Source organism: Tachyglossus aculeatus, chromosome 10 (assembly GCF_015852505.1).
Source record: "Tachyglossus aculeatus isolate mTacAcu1 chromosome 10, mTacAcu1.pri, whole genome shotgun sequence".
NCBI classification, from domain to species: Eukaryota; Metazoa; Chordata; class Mammalia; order Monotremata; family Tachyglossidae; genus Tachyglossus; species Tachyglossus aculeatus.
Genome location: NC_052075.1, coordinates 43,987,246 through 43,999,788, shown reverse-complemented (window position 1 = coordinate 43,999,788; position 12,543 = coordinate 43,987,246). Strand labels below are relative to the sequence as shown.

General features: G+C 44.8%; 1 protein-coding gene across 1 annotated transcript in view; it reads right to left on the bottom strand.

The window, feature by feature from the left end:
• Positions 1 to 11,388, bottom strand: part of KLHDC10 (kelch domain containing 10) — a 42,722-nt gene extending 31,334 nt beyond the window's left edge. Inside the window, exon 1 of the mRNA XM_038753136.1 lies at positions 11,223 to 11,388. Within this exon, the coding sequence (XP_038609064.1) occupies positions 11,223 to 11,355 (133 nt within the window). The 5' untranslated portion in view covers positions 11,356 to 11,388. The remainder of the gene's footprint in view (positions 1 to 11,222) is intronic.
• Positions 11,389 to 12,543: the final 1,155 nt, after the last annotated feature.

Genomic DNA, 12,543 nt, shown 5'->3' with positions numbered 1-12,543 from the left:
ACCACTAGGTAGAACACATTACTTTAAGGCTACCTTATCAATCAATCAATGATATTTATTGAGCACTATGTGCAGAGCACTGGACCAAGAGCTTAGAAGAGTACAACAAAATTGGCAGACACGTTCCCTGCCCATAATGAGTTTACAGTCTGTGTCATCTATGCACTTGAACCTGTACCTTTTAAACCCTTGATATTAAACCACTCTCAGCCCCAAAGCCCTTATGTATTAAATAAATAAATTATCCATAATTTATATATACATATATTAATATCTGTCTCCCTGTCTAGACTGTAAAGTTCCTTGTGGGCAGGGAATGTGTCCATAAACTCTGTTACACTGTACTTTCCATAGTACTTAGTACAGTGCTTTGCACACAGTAAGAGCTCAATAAACACAATTGACTGATTAAAACTTGTAAATGATCAGGGACCAAGACAATGAGGAATATCCCAGCGGAGGGTGCTTCAGATATTGTCCCAGTCACTCCACCAAAATAATAATAAAAATAATCCCTGAGGTTTTTGTTTAGCACTCACTCTGTGTCAAGCAGTGTACTAAGCACTAGGGAAAGTACAAGAGTGTCAAGTTAGATATCACAAAATAATCAGGTTGGACACTCTCCCTATCCCTCCTGGGGTTCATGGTGCACAGGGGAGGGAGAACAATATACAGATGAGGAAACTGAAGCACAGAGAAGTGAATTTGCCCTAAATCATACAGTGGGCAAGTGGCAAAATTGGAAGCAGAACCCAAGTCCTCTGGTTCCTAGGTCCATGCTCTTTCCACAAGGCCTCACCTGCTTCTTAGAAGGAAGCAACTGTGCCTAAAAACTCTTACACTGTGATATTATACTCTCCCAAGCAGTTAGTGTAGTGCTCTGTACACAGTAAGCATTCAGTACAGTCAACTGATTGATTGAAAAAGGACCGAAGGACTGTCCACTCCACTTCCCCATCATGCCAACACGCCATGCTGCAGCTGCATGCAATATAACACAATGATATCATAGGCAGCAATTTGCCTCCCCTATACGCAGTGCCCTAGGCAGCCTGGCTCTGAGATCACTCTTCTAGACTGTGAGCCCACTGCTGGGTAGGGACTGTCTCTATATATTGCCAACTTGTACTTCCCAAGTGCTTAGTACAGTGCTCTGCACACAGTAAGCGCTCAATAAATACAATTGATTGATTGATCACACCTGATGCCTCACTTCTGGATCTCGTCCATCCCACCGCCATCCTTGAGGAGAGCAGTGGTGCAGTCATTATCTTTGGAGGGTCCCACTTGGCAGCTCCAGGACACCTTGGCTTATCTCGCTTACCTTCTAAAGCCGGCCCTCTATGCCAGTGGGCGGAAGACAAACAAAATTTCCCTCTCCTAAATCTTTCGGTGTATCCAAATGACTCCTGGCAGAAACAGCAACCGAGAGATCGAGCTTTTCAGGTGGGGTGATGAATTTTAAATTCAGAAGTGCACAGAGCATTGTTTTTCTAGAGCCAGACTCCCATTTTGTAACTCGGGAACAGCTGCTGCTCAATTCTCCGGGTGGGACCTATAATTTGAGTAAAAATTCCCTCCCTATAGAAAACAAAACAAAAGGGTGAACAACCCTGTCACGGGTTACTGACTGGAATAATAATCTCTCATGGACTGACCTAGCACAAAGTGAATTCCTGACTCATAATTGAGAACCGACAGAGAAGGATTAGGAAAATCTCCTCAGAGGTATTTTAATTTTCTTTTATAAGCATTCCCTCCTTAACCTACTCCCATAAGGGACTCACAAACATCTGTGTGGCTCTTCAGTGAATCAGCGTTTCGGCTGGACCTCGGCTGCTAGCACTGAAATAGCCGTCACCCATTAGAAGAGGAAGAATCGGCCAAACTACAGAGAGATTTCATCTTGGTACACTCTTCCACAATCAACACTACACGAGAAATATGCGAGGAGAAATCCCCCTGCCTTTGAATCTGAATTGCTCTGCTGCTACATGTCAATTCCAGTAGGCATTTATAAATAGAACTAACATTCCCAGTCAGCTAATGATACATCGAGTCCTTAACTTTGATCGTGGGCCAAAATTACCTCTTCTCTGACGGCTAGAAGTCTCTAAATAATATTTCCCGGACTTGTATAAGGTCTCTCCTCTGAAGAGCAAAAGGCCTCTCATATCCTGCTATTTATCCTCAAAACATTACCTTAAGAAAGAGGCATGGGGACAATGGAAAAATAGACTCTGGGGCCGTGTGGCTTGCTCAAGGTCAAATGTTGAGGAGCCAGACCTAGAACGCAAATCTTCCAAATCAGGATTCTAATTCTAATTCTAAGAATTAGGGATCATTAGATTTTCAAGACTTCCATATCCACACATGTTGTTTCCAAGCTATATCACAGATAGAGAGACAACGAAGTATGTACTATCAATGTATTATGTATGATCCTACCTGAACATCAACTCCCTGGACCATACAAGGGAGCAAGTTATCTGCGTAAGGAGAGATGGGGCTCGCATACCCTGTGAAAAGCACTCCGACCACGATAGCCGCAGCAGCTGGAGTTTGTATTTTAATCAGCTCCAACCACTGCTGCTTCTCTCCAGGCAGTTTACTTTGGCAGGCAAATAGCTATTTCTGTATTAGCCCACTTGCCCCATGTCCTACCTCTAAGCAACTCTCCTGGTTTTTAAACAAACCTCTACAATCCAACACCCAAATCATTCATATACACTTGTCATTCAAAAGGTCCACGGGCTTGGTAACCAACAAATACACTGAATGAAGCTCCTAAAGCCTATGTTATCAAGACTAATTATAAAATTAAATTTAATTCTTCATTAAATCTACAGTATAAATGTGGAGAGTCATCCAAACGCATAGCATTAAGAGAGAACCCTTTTGGTACCTTCCCCAGTTACCGTTTTTCAGTGGTTATTTAACGCCTCACTTCCGTCATCATTCTAACGATCAATCGATCGTATTTACTGAGCATGTACTTTGTGCAGAGCTTGAGAGAGTACAATAAAACCAGCACATTCCCTGCCCACAATGAATTTACAGTCTAGAGGGGGAGGTAGACTTTACTATAAATAAATAAAATTATAGATATGTACATAAGTGCTGTGGGGCTGGGAGGGGGGATGAATACAAGGAGCAAGTCCGGGCAAAACAGAAGGGAGTGAGAGAAAAGGAAAGGAGGGCTAAGATGTGCCTTCGATATGGCTTTGAGGGTGGGGAGAGCAACTGTCTGTCAGATATGAAGAGGGAGGGCATTCCAGGCCAGAGGCAGGACATCGGTGAGAGGCTGGTGGCGAGGTAGACAACAGTGAGAAGGTTGGCATTACAGGAGTGAAGTGGCTGGATTGTACTAGGAGAGTAGTGAGGTGAGGTAAGAGGGGGCAAGGTGATTGAGTGCTTTAAAGCCGACGGTATGGAGTTTCTGTTTGATGCGGAGGTGGATGGGCAAAACCAGTGGAGATTCTGGAGGAGTGGGGAAACATGGACTGAACGTTTTTGTAGAAAAATGATCCAGGTAGCAGAGTGAAGAATGGACTGGAGTTGGGAGAGACAGGAGGCAGATACAGTAAACAAGGCGGGACAGGATAAATGCTTGGATTAACATGGCAGCAGTTTGGATGGAGAGGAAAGTGTCGATTTTAGTAATATTATGAAGGTTAACCTGACAGGACTTAGTGATAGATCAAATATGCAGGTTGAATGAGGGAGAGGAGTCAAGGATAATGTCAAGGTTACAATCTTGTGAGACAGGAAGGATGAAGGTGCTGTCTACAGTGATGGGATTATGGGAAAGTCAGGAGAGAGACAGGGTTTGGGTGGGAAGAGGAGGAATTCTGTTTAGGACATGTTAAGTTTGAGGTGACAGCAAGACATCCAAGTACAGATGTCTTGAGGGCAGGAGGAAATGTGAAACTGCAGAGAGGGAGAGAGATCAGAACTGGAGATGAAAATTTGGGAATTAACAGCATAGAGGTGGTAGTTGAAGTCCATATGAGTGAATGAGTTCTCCAAAGGCGTGGGTGTAGGTGGAGGAAAGAAGGGGACCCAAAACTGAACCTTGAGGGACACCCAAAGTTAGGAGGTAGCCCCACAGCACTTATGTACATATTTATAATTTATTTATTTATATTAATTTGTCTCCCCTTCTAGAGCATAAGCTCACTGTGAGCAGGAAATGTGTCTGTTATATTGTACTCTCCCAGGCGCTTAGTTCAGTGCTCTGCACACATTAAGCGCTCAAATACCACGGACTGCCTGCCATGTTTTCATGAATATTTATATGTTGAAAAGCACTCTTTAGAGTGTGTTGCTTATGCTTTCTTAGCTTAGGATACTGAGAGAAAATGATTTGGAAAAAGAAGGTATTACATGGCAGGCCAAAACAAATGAAAAGTTTTGAACCGATTTTCCAGATTGGTCTAGAACACCACTTCTTCTTGGGAGAACTTAAGCCAAAGAACCCTAACTTACTGAAAACTCTTGTGAGCAGGACAATTTGGCAATGACACGCTTAGGAAATTCAACCATGCTGATATCTATATTATATTTGTTAAAGTAACCCCAGGAAAAGAAAAGCTTCCAAACTAAAATATGTTCTAATATTCTTGTTTGCCAGTTCTATACAAGTGGCATCATTTTTTGACCTGTGCAACTGGCACTTCATCCTGATTTTCAGGACCATCCCACTGTAACCTTTAGGGTTAAATACAAACCCCCCAAAATAAATAAATACATCAAACAGAAAATGCATTTAATCTTTTTTAGAATTTCCCAATAAAAATGAAAAAGAGCAAGAAAGATAAATCTGACAATTACAGATGTTGGAAGAAAAGTGAATATTTTAGAAATCAATTCAGATAAATGAAGTAATGTGATACAGGTTATGGGTGTGGACTTGCAGAACTTTACGTGGTCATGAAATTTCACATTGAAAATGTGTTTCAACTGACTCAAATTAAAGAACAGGTGGGGTGGAAACTATGCATCCTGAAGCCAGTTTAAGGAGTCCAACACAAAAAATTGGTCTTTTGACATATAGTCTTCAAAATCGGTCCAGACCAAAAAAAAAAAAAATCAGCTTTTTAGGCATTCGCCGCCAGTAGAAATGGTCTCCCCAATAGGTTTCACCAAATAAAACAATTAAACAAAAGGATATTCCTGGTGACCATGAGTTTGAAAGAAGAGTCTAATAAAATGCACAAGAAAAGATAGTGTTGGGGCTGGTTTTAATTAAAATTTTATCATTTAACTGGAAAAAAGCACTGAATTGGGACAAGGCATTCTATTGGAAAGGGTTGCTATCACTACCAAGGATAGGGATGTTGGGTTCCCTCTCACCCCCAAAAGACAGTATTCCACCTCATTTTTTTCCCCCAGAATGAAGATTATACCCAGGATTTATTTAAAAGAATATAGTGTGGCTGAATAATAAACTAGTTGACCTACTGTGCCTCATCCTCTCTAATTTCTGTGACATTCGGCTTAGAGCATTGGAGGCTATTAGCACAGCTTGAAGTGAGCATGTTTGTCAGCAACCCACATCATCTGAATGTAGAGGTCCCTTAGGGTTTTGAAGTAAGGCAAAAATACACACTCTTACTTTTTCTGGCTGTTGTTCAAAAGAAAAATTGAAGTGGAAAGTTACCAGAAGAGACACTCTGACTACTCCACTACTCCGTTCAAATCCTTACAAAGACAAAGGACATTCACCTGACCAATTCAAGAAATCGGTTGGTTTTTCTTTCTTTATTTTTTCATTTTCACCTAAAGGACAGAACTGTAATTTCAACACACATGCCTGGTCCAGAATACAGCAAAAATGATTAAGTTTCCTACTCTTCTTTGCAGGCCTCCAAATATATCCATCACTTGAAGATAAATCTGACTCAGCTGGTTATTTCACAGATATGCAATATACCTTATCCCCATAAACATTCTAAAATCATAAAAACTGACCTGAAAAATAGGGTCAACTTAAAATTACAAATACAATGGACTAGATGAAGGAGGAATCAAGCTGCAAATAAACTCCCACAGCCCTGAATTAGCAGCTAAAATGGGATATTCCTTAAGGAACCACTTTGATTTAAGGTGGGATGTAAATTAAAATGCTGCTTGGACACAATTATGTCCAACAATAACTGACTCATTATTGAAGCCTTAACCCTACCCTTTTCACCAAAACTGAAATGTGAGATAGGTGCAGGTTTCAGTATATTTGCTTTCCTTTCTATAACAGATTAACTGTACCACTGGTGAATGGATAAATGAGCGCTTTACATTCTGTCCTCATATATAAGTTGACAACACCTAGCTACGCACATTAATTCCAGTTACGATGTTGTGCACATTGGCACTAGCACTCTCTCCACAAACTTTATATAGCACTTCGCCTTTGAAGGACAAGGTGTTGTACTGTACGTGGGACTTTCCTATAATGAACGTCATTAAACCCTTTTTGAACCATTAATCGCAAATCAGTCAGCAGGAGAAACAGCAAAAGTGGATACTAGGAGGGAAACAATGAAAAATCAATCAATCGTATTTATTGAGCGCTTACTATGTGCAGAGACAAGAGAAAAGGACAGAAGAGTAGCAGTGGAAATAGGCAAAATGCAACACCTGCAAAAATCAGTGCATCCAACATTAGTGGGCCAGTATACTTAGATCTCAACAATCCAAGGTTTGCAGTCTCTTCCCAACTGCAAATATTGAAATTGTACCATACACACTACTGGTAATTGCCACGTTTCTTTTACCAGAGGCCATTAGGTAGAATCTGTGAAGGGCCGAGAAGTCTCTATTCTCTCTCTGCAAAGCAAAACCACCATCTTCCCTTAAAAAGGGTCCATGAGCGGAAAAACTCATTGACCAGGTCCTATCAACTTTAATTTGGCACCAACTTTTATACCTTGAGTCAGTGAAAGTCTATGGCTGCCCTCACTGTTTTAACAATACATTACTTAAGTAAAACCTGCAGGGTTATCAAGAATAAAGCCAAAACGAAGTTGTGACCTCCCTCAAAGTCCCCTTCCACCGCCAACCTCTTCCTGCAGAATGGTCCAATTTACAGTCCCGCCTCAATCTATTAGCCCTAAACAAGTTCTCCATCTTTCCCTCCAACACCTAGACATTAGTCCCTTTCTCCTCCTTTGGGATGACCTCTCCTATACATTGCACCTCAAAGAAGCAGTGAATGAGTGAATGAATGAAGGAAAATGTTGCCGATCCGTAGTCCCCCAAGCGCTTAGTCCAGTGCTCTGCCCACAGGAAGCGCTCAATAAGTACGACTGAACGAATGAATGCGACTGAATGAATGAATGACTCTGTTGCCGCTCCGTACTCCCACGAGCGGTTAGTCCAGTGCTCTGCCCACAGGAAGCGCTCAATAAGTACGACTGAATGAATATGTTGCCGATCCGTACTCCCCCGAGCGCCTAGTCCAGTGCTCTGCCCACAGGAAGCGCTCAATAAGTACAACTGAATGAATATGTTGCCGATCTGTACTCCCCCAAGCGCTTAGTCCAGTGCTCTGCCCACAGGAAGCACTCAATAAGTACGATTGAATGGATGAATGAGTGAATATGTTGCCGATCCGTACTCCCCCAAGCGCTTAGTCCAGTGCTCTGCCCACAGGAAGCGCTCACTAAGTACGATTGAATGAATGCGATTGAACGAATGAATATGTTGCTGATCCGTACTTCCCCGAGCGCTTAGTCCAGTGCTCTGCCCAAAGGAAGCGCTCAATAAGTATGACTAAATGAGTGAATGAATATGTTGCCGATCCGTACTCCCCCGAGCGCTTAGTCCAGTGCTCTGCCCACAGGAAGCGCTCAATAAGTACGACTGAACGAATGAATGCGATTGAATGAATGAATATGTTGCCTCTCTGTACTCCCCGAGCGCTTAGTCCAGTGCTCTGCTCACAGGAAGCGCTCACTAAGTGCGATTGAATGAATGAATATGTTGCCGATCTGTACTCCCCCGAGCGCTTAGTCCAGTGCTCTGCCCACAAGAAGCGCTCAATAAATACGACTGAACGAATACGATTAAACGAATGAATGAGTGAATATGTTGCCGATCCGCACTCCCCCAAGTACTTAGTCCAGTGCTCTGCCCACAGGAAGCGCTCAATAGGTTCGATTGAAAGAATGAATGAAAGTGAATGAATGCATATGCTGCCGCTCCGTACTCCCCCAAGCGCTTAGTCCAGTGCTCTGCCCAGAGGAAACGCTCAATAAGTACGACTGAATGAGTGAATACAATTGCATGAATGTGAATGAATGAATATGTTGCCGATCCGTACTCCCCCGAGCGCTTAGTCCAGTGCTCTGCCCACAGGAAGCGCTCAATAAGTACGACTGAACGAATGAATGCGATTGAATGAATATGTTGCCACTCTGTACTCCCCCGAACGCTTAGTCCAGTGCTCTGCCCACAGGAAGCGCTCAGTAAGTACGACTAAATGAGTGAACGAATGAATGAAAATGTTGCCGATCCGTAGTCCCCCAAGCGCTTAGTCCAGTGCTCTGCCCACAGGAAGCGCTCAATAAGTACGACTGAATGGATGAATGAGTGAATGAATATGTAGCCGATCCGTAGTCCCCCAAGCGCTTAGTCCAGTGCTCTGCCCACAGGAAGCACTCAATAAGTACGACTGAATGGATGAATGAGTGAATGAATATGTAGCCGATCCGTACTCCCCCAAGCGCTTAGTCCAGTGCTCTGCCCACAGGAAGCACTCAATAAGTACGACTGAATGGATGAATGAGTGAATGAATATGTAGCCGATCCGTACTCCCCCAAGCGCTTAGTCCAGTGCTCTGCCCACAGGAAGCACTCAATAAGTACGACTGAATGGATGAATGAGTGAATGAATATGTAGCCGATCCGTACTCCCCCAAGCGCTTAGTCCAGTGCTCTGCCCACAGGAAGCACTCAATAAGTACGACTGAATGGATGAATGAGTGAATGAATATGTAGCCGATCCGTACTCCCCCAAGCGCTTAGTCCAGTGCTCTGCCCACAGGAAGCACTCAATAAGTACGACTGAATGGATGAATGAGTGAATGAATATGTAGCCGATCTGTACTCCCCCGAGCGCTGAGTCCAGTGCTCTGCCCACAGGAAGCGCTCAATAAGTACGACTGAATGAGTGAATGAATGAACATGTTGCCGATCCGTACTCCCCCGAGCGCTTAGTCCACTGCTCTGCCCACAGGAAGCGCTCAATAAGTACGACTGAATGGGTGAATGAGTGAATGAATATGTAGCCGATCCGTACTCCCCCAAGCGCTTAGTCCAGTGCTCTGCCCACAGGAAGCGCTCAATAAGTACGACTGAATGAGTGAATGAATGAATGAAAATGTTGCCGATCCGTACTCCCCCGAGCGCTTAGTCCAGTGCTCTGCCCACAGGAAGCGCTCAATAAGTACGACTGAATGAGTGAATGAATGAATATGTAGCCGATCCGTACTCCCCCGAGCGTTTAGTCCAGTGCTCTGCCCACAGGAAGCGCTCAATAAGTACGACTGAATGGATGAATGAGTGAATGAATATGTAGCCGCTCCGTACTCCCCCAAGCGCTTAGTCCAGTGCTCTGCCCACAGGAAGCGCTCAATAAGTACGACTGAATGAATGAATATGTTGCCGATCCGTACTCCCCCAAGCGCTTAGTCCAGTGCTCTGCCCAGAGGAAACGCTCAATAAGTACGACTGAATGAGTGAATACGAGTGAATGAACGTGAATGAATGAATATGTTGCCGCTCCGTACTCCCCCGAGCGCTTCGTCCAGTGCTCTGCCCACAGGAAGCGCTCACTAAGCACAAATGAATGAGTGAATGAATGAAGGAAAATGTTGCCGATCCGTAGTCCCCCAAGCGCTTAGTCCAGTGCTCTGCCCACAGGAAGCACTCAATAAGTACGACTGAATGGATGAATGAGTGAATGAATATGTAGCCGATCCGTACTCCCCCGAGCGCTGAGTCCAGTGCTCTGCCCACAGGAAGCGCTCAATAAGTACGACTGAATGAGTGAATGAATGAACATGTTACCGATCCGTACTCCCCCGAGCGCTTAGTCCACTGCTCTGCCCACAGGAAGTGCTCAATAAGTACGACTGAATGGGTGAATGAGTGAATGAATATGTAGCCGATCCGTACTCCCCCAAGCGCTTAGTCCAGTGCTCTGCCCACAGGAAGCGCTCAATAAGTACGACCGAATGAGTGAATGAATGAATGAAAATGTTGCCGATCCGTACTCCCCCGAGCGCTAGTCCAGTGCTCTGCCCACAGGAAGCGCTCAATCAGTACGACTGAATGAGTGAATGAATGAATATGTAGCCGATCCGTACTCCCCCGAGCGCTTAGTCCATTGCTCTGCCCACAGGAAGCGCTCACTAAGTACGACTGAATGAGTGAATGAATGAATATGTAGCCGATCCGTACTCCCCCGAGCGCTTAGTCCACTGCTCTGCCCACAGGAAGCGCTCAGTAAGTACGACTGAATGGATGAATGAGTGAATGAATATGTAGCCGCTCCGTACTCCCCCGAGCGCTTAGTCCAGTGCTCTGCCCACAGGAAGCGCTCAATAAGTACGACTAAATGAGTGAATGAATGAATGAAAATGTTGCCGATCCGTACTCCCCCGAGCGTTTAGTCCAGTGCTCTGCCCAGAGGAAACGCTCAATAAGTACGACTGAATGAATGAATGAGTATGTTGCCGCTCCGTACTCCCCCGAGCGCTTAGTCCAGTGCTCTGCCCACAGGAAGCGCTCAATAAGTACGACTGAATGAATGAATATGTTGCCGATCCGTACTCCCCCGAGCGCTTAGTCCAGTGCTCTGCCCACAGGAAGCGCTCAGTAAGTACGACTGAATGAGTGAATGAATGAAAATGTTGCCGATCCGTACTGCCCCAAGCGCTTAGTCCAGAGCTCTGCCCACAGGAAGCGCTCAATAAGTACGACTGAATGAGTGAATGAATATGTCGCCGCTCCGTACTCCCCCGAGCGCTTAGTGCAGTGCTCTGCCCACAGGAAGCGCTCACTAAATGCGACTGAATGAGTGAGTACGTTATGACTATTAATAATCGTTAAATGGCGCTTTTGAAGAACGTGAGGTAAATGAAAGCGCGCGCGCCCCCTCGGTCGGCGGGGGCCGCAGTGCGCATGCGCGCCCGGCCTGAGGGGGCCGCGTCTCTGACCTGGCAGGGGCGGCCGCCCAAGCAGCTGCGCGAAGCGGTTGAGCAGCCCGGTGCCCCTTCCTCCTCCTTCTCCTCCTCTTCCTCTTCCTCCTCCTCGCCGGCGGGGCCCGTCGCAGCCCCTGCCGGCCGACATGTCGCCCTCCTTCCCCCTCCCAGCCCCTTCTGCCTCTGAGGCCGAGAGCGACGCGAGGGCCGCGCATGCGCGAGGGGGCGGGAGGCAGCGCCCCGGCTACAGCCAATGGGCGGCCGCCTCGGCCCCGACCCACCAATGGGAAGCCGCCGTCTTGGAAGGCGGGGGAGACGCGGTTCCCCCTGCCCCGCCCCCTCCGCAAAGAAATAAGGCCGGAGTAATCGCTCGCCGGAGCCATCGAACGGGCCGCCGCGGGATCAGGCAGGACGGGACGATAGCCGAGCGCGAACGATCCGCTCAGAGAATAATCATCATAATGGTATTTTTTTAATGGCATTTATTAAGCGCTTACTATGTGCCAAGCACTGTTCTAAGCGTTGGGGTGGATAGGACAATAATAATAATAATAATGATAGCATTTATTAAGCGCTTACTATGCGCCAAGCACTGTTCTGAGCGTTGGGGTGGATATAACAATAATAATAATAATAATGATAGCATTTATTAAGCGCTTACTATGTGCCAAGCACTGTTCTAAGCGTTGGGGTGGATAGAACAATAATAATAATAATAATAATAGCATTTATTAAGCGCTTACTATGTGCCAAGCACTGTTCTAAGCGTTGGGGTGGATAGAACAATAATAATAATAATAATGATAGCATTTTATTAAGCGCTTACTATGTGCCAAGCACTGTTCTAAGCGTTGGGGTGGATAGAACAATAATAATAATAATAATGATAGCATTTATTAAGCGCTTACTATGGGCCAAGCACTGTTCTAAGCGTTGGGGTGGATATAACAATAATAATAATAATAATAATGATAGCATTTATTAAGCGCTTACTATGTGCCAAGCACTGTTCTAAGCGTTGGGGTGGATAGAACAATAATAATAATAATGATAATGATAGCATTTATTAAGCGCTTACTATGTGCCAAGCACTGTTCTAAGCGCTGGACGATCCACTCATAGAATAATCATCATGATGGCATTTTTTTTTAATGGCATTTATTGAGCGCTTACTATGTGCCAAGCACTGTTCTAAGCGTTGGGGTGGATAGAACAATAATAATAATAATAATAATAATGATAGCATTTATTAAGCGCTTACTATGCGCCAAGCACTGTTCTAAGCGTTGGGGTGGATATGACAATAATAATAATAATAATAATGATAGCATTTATT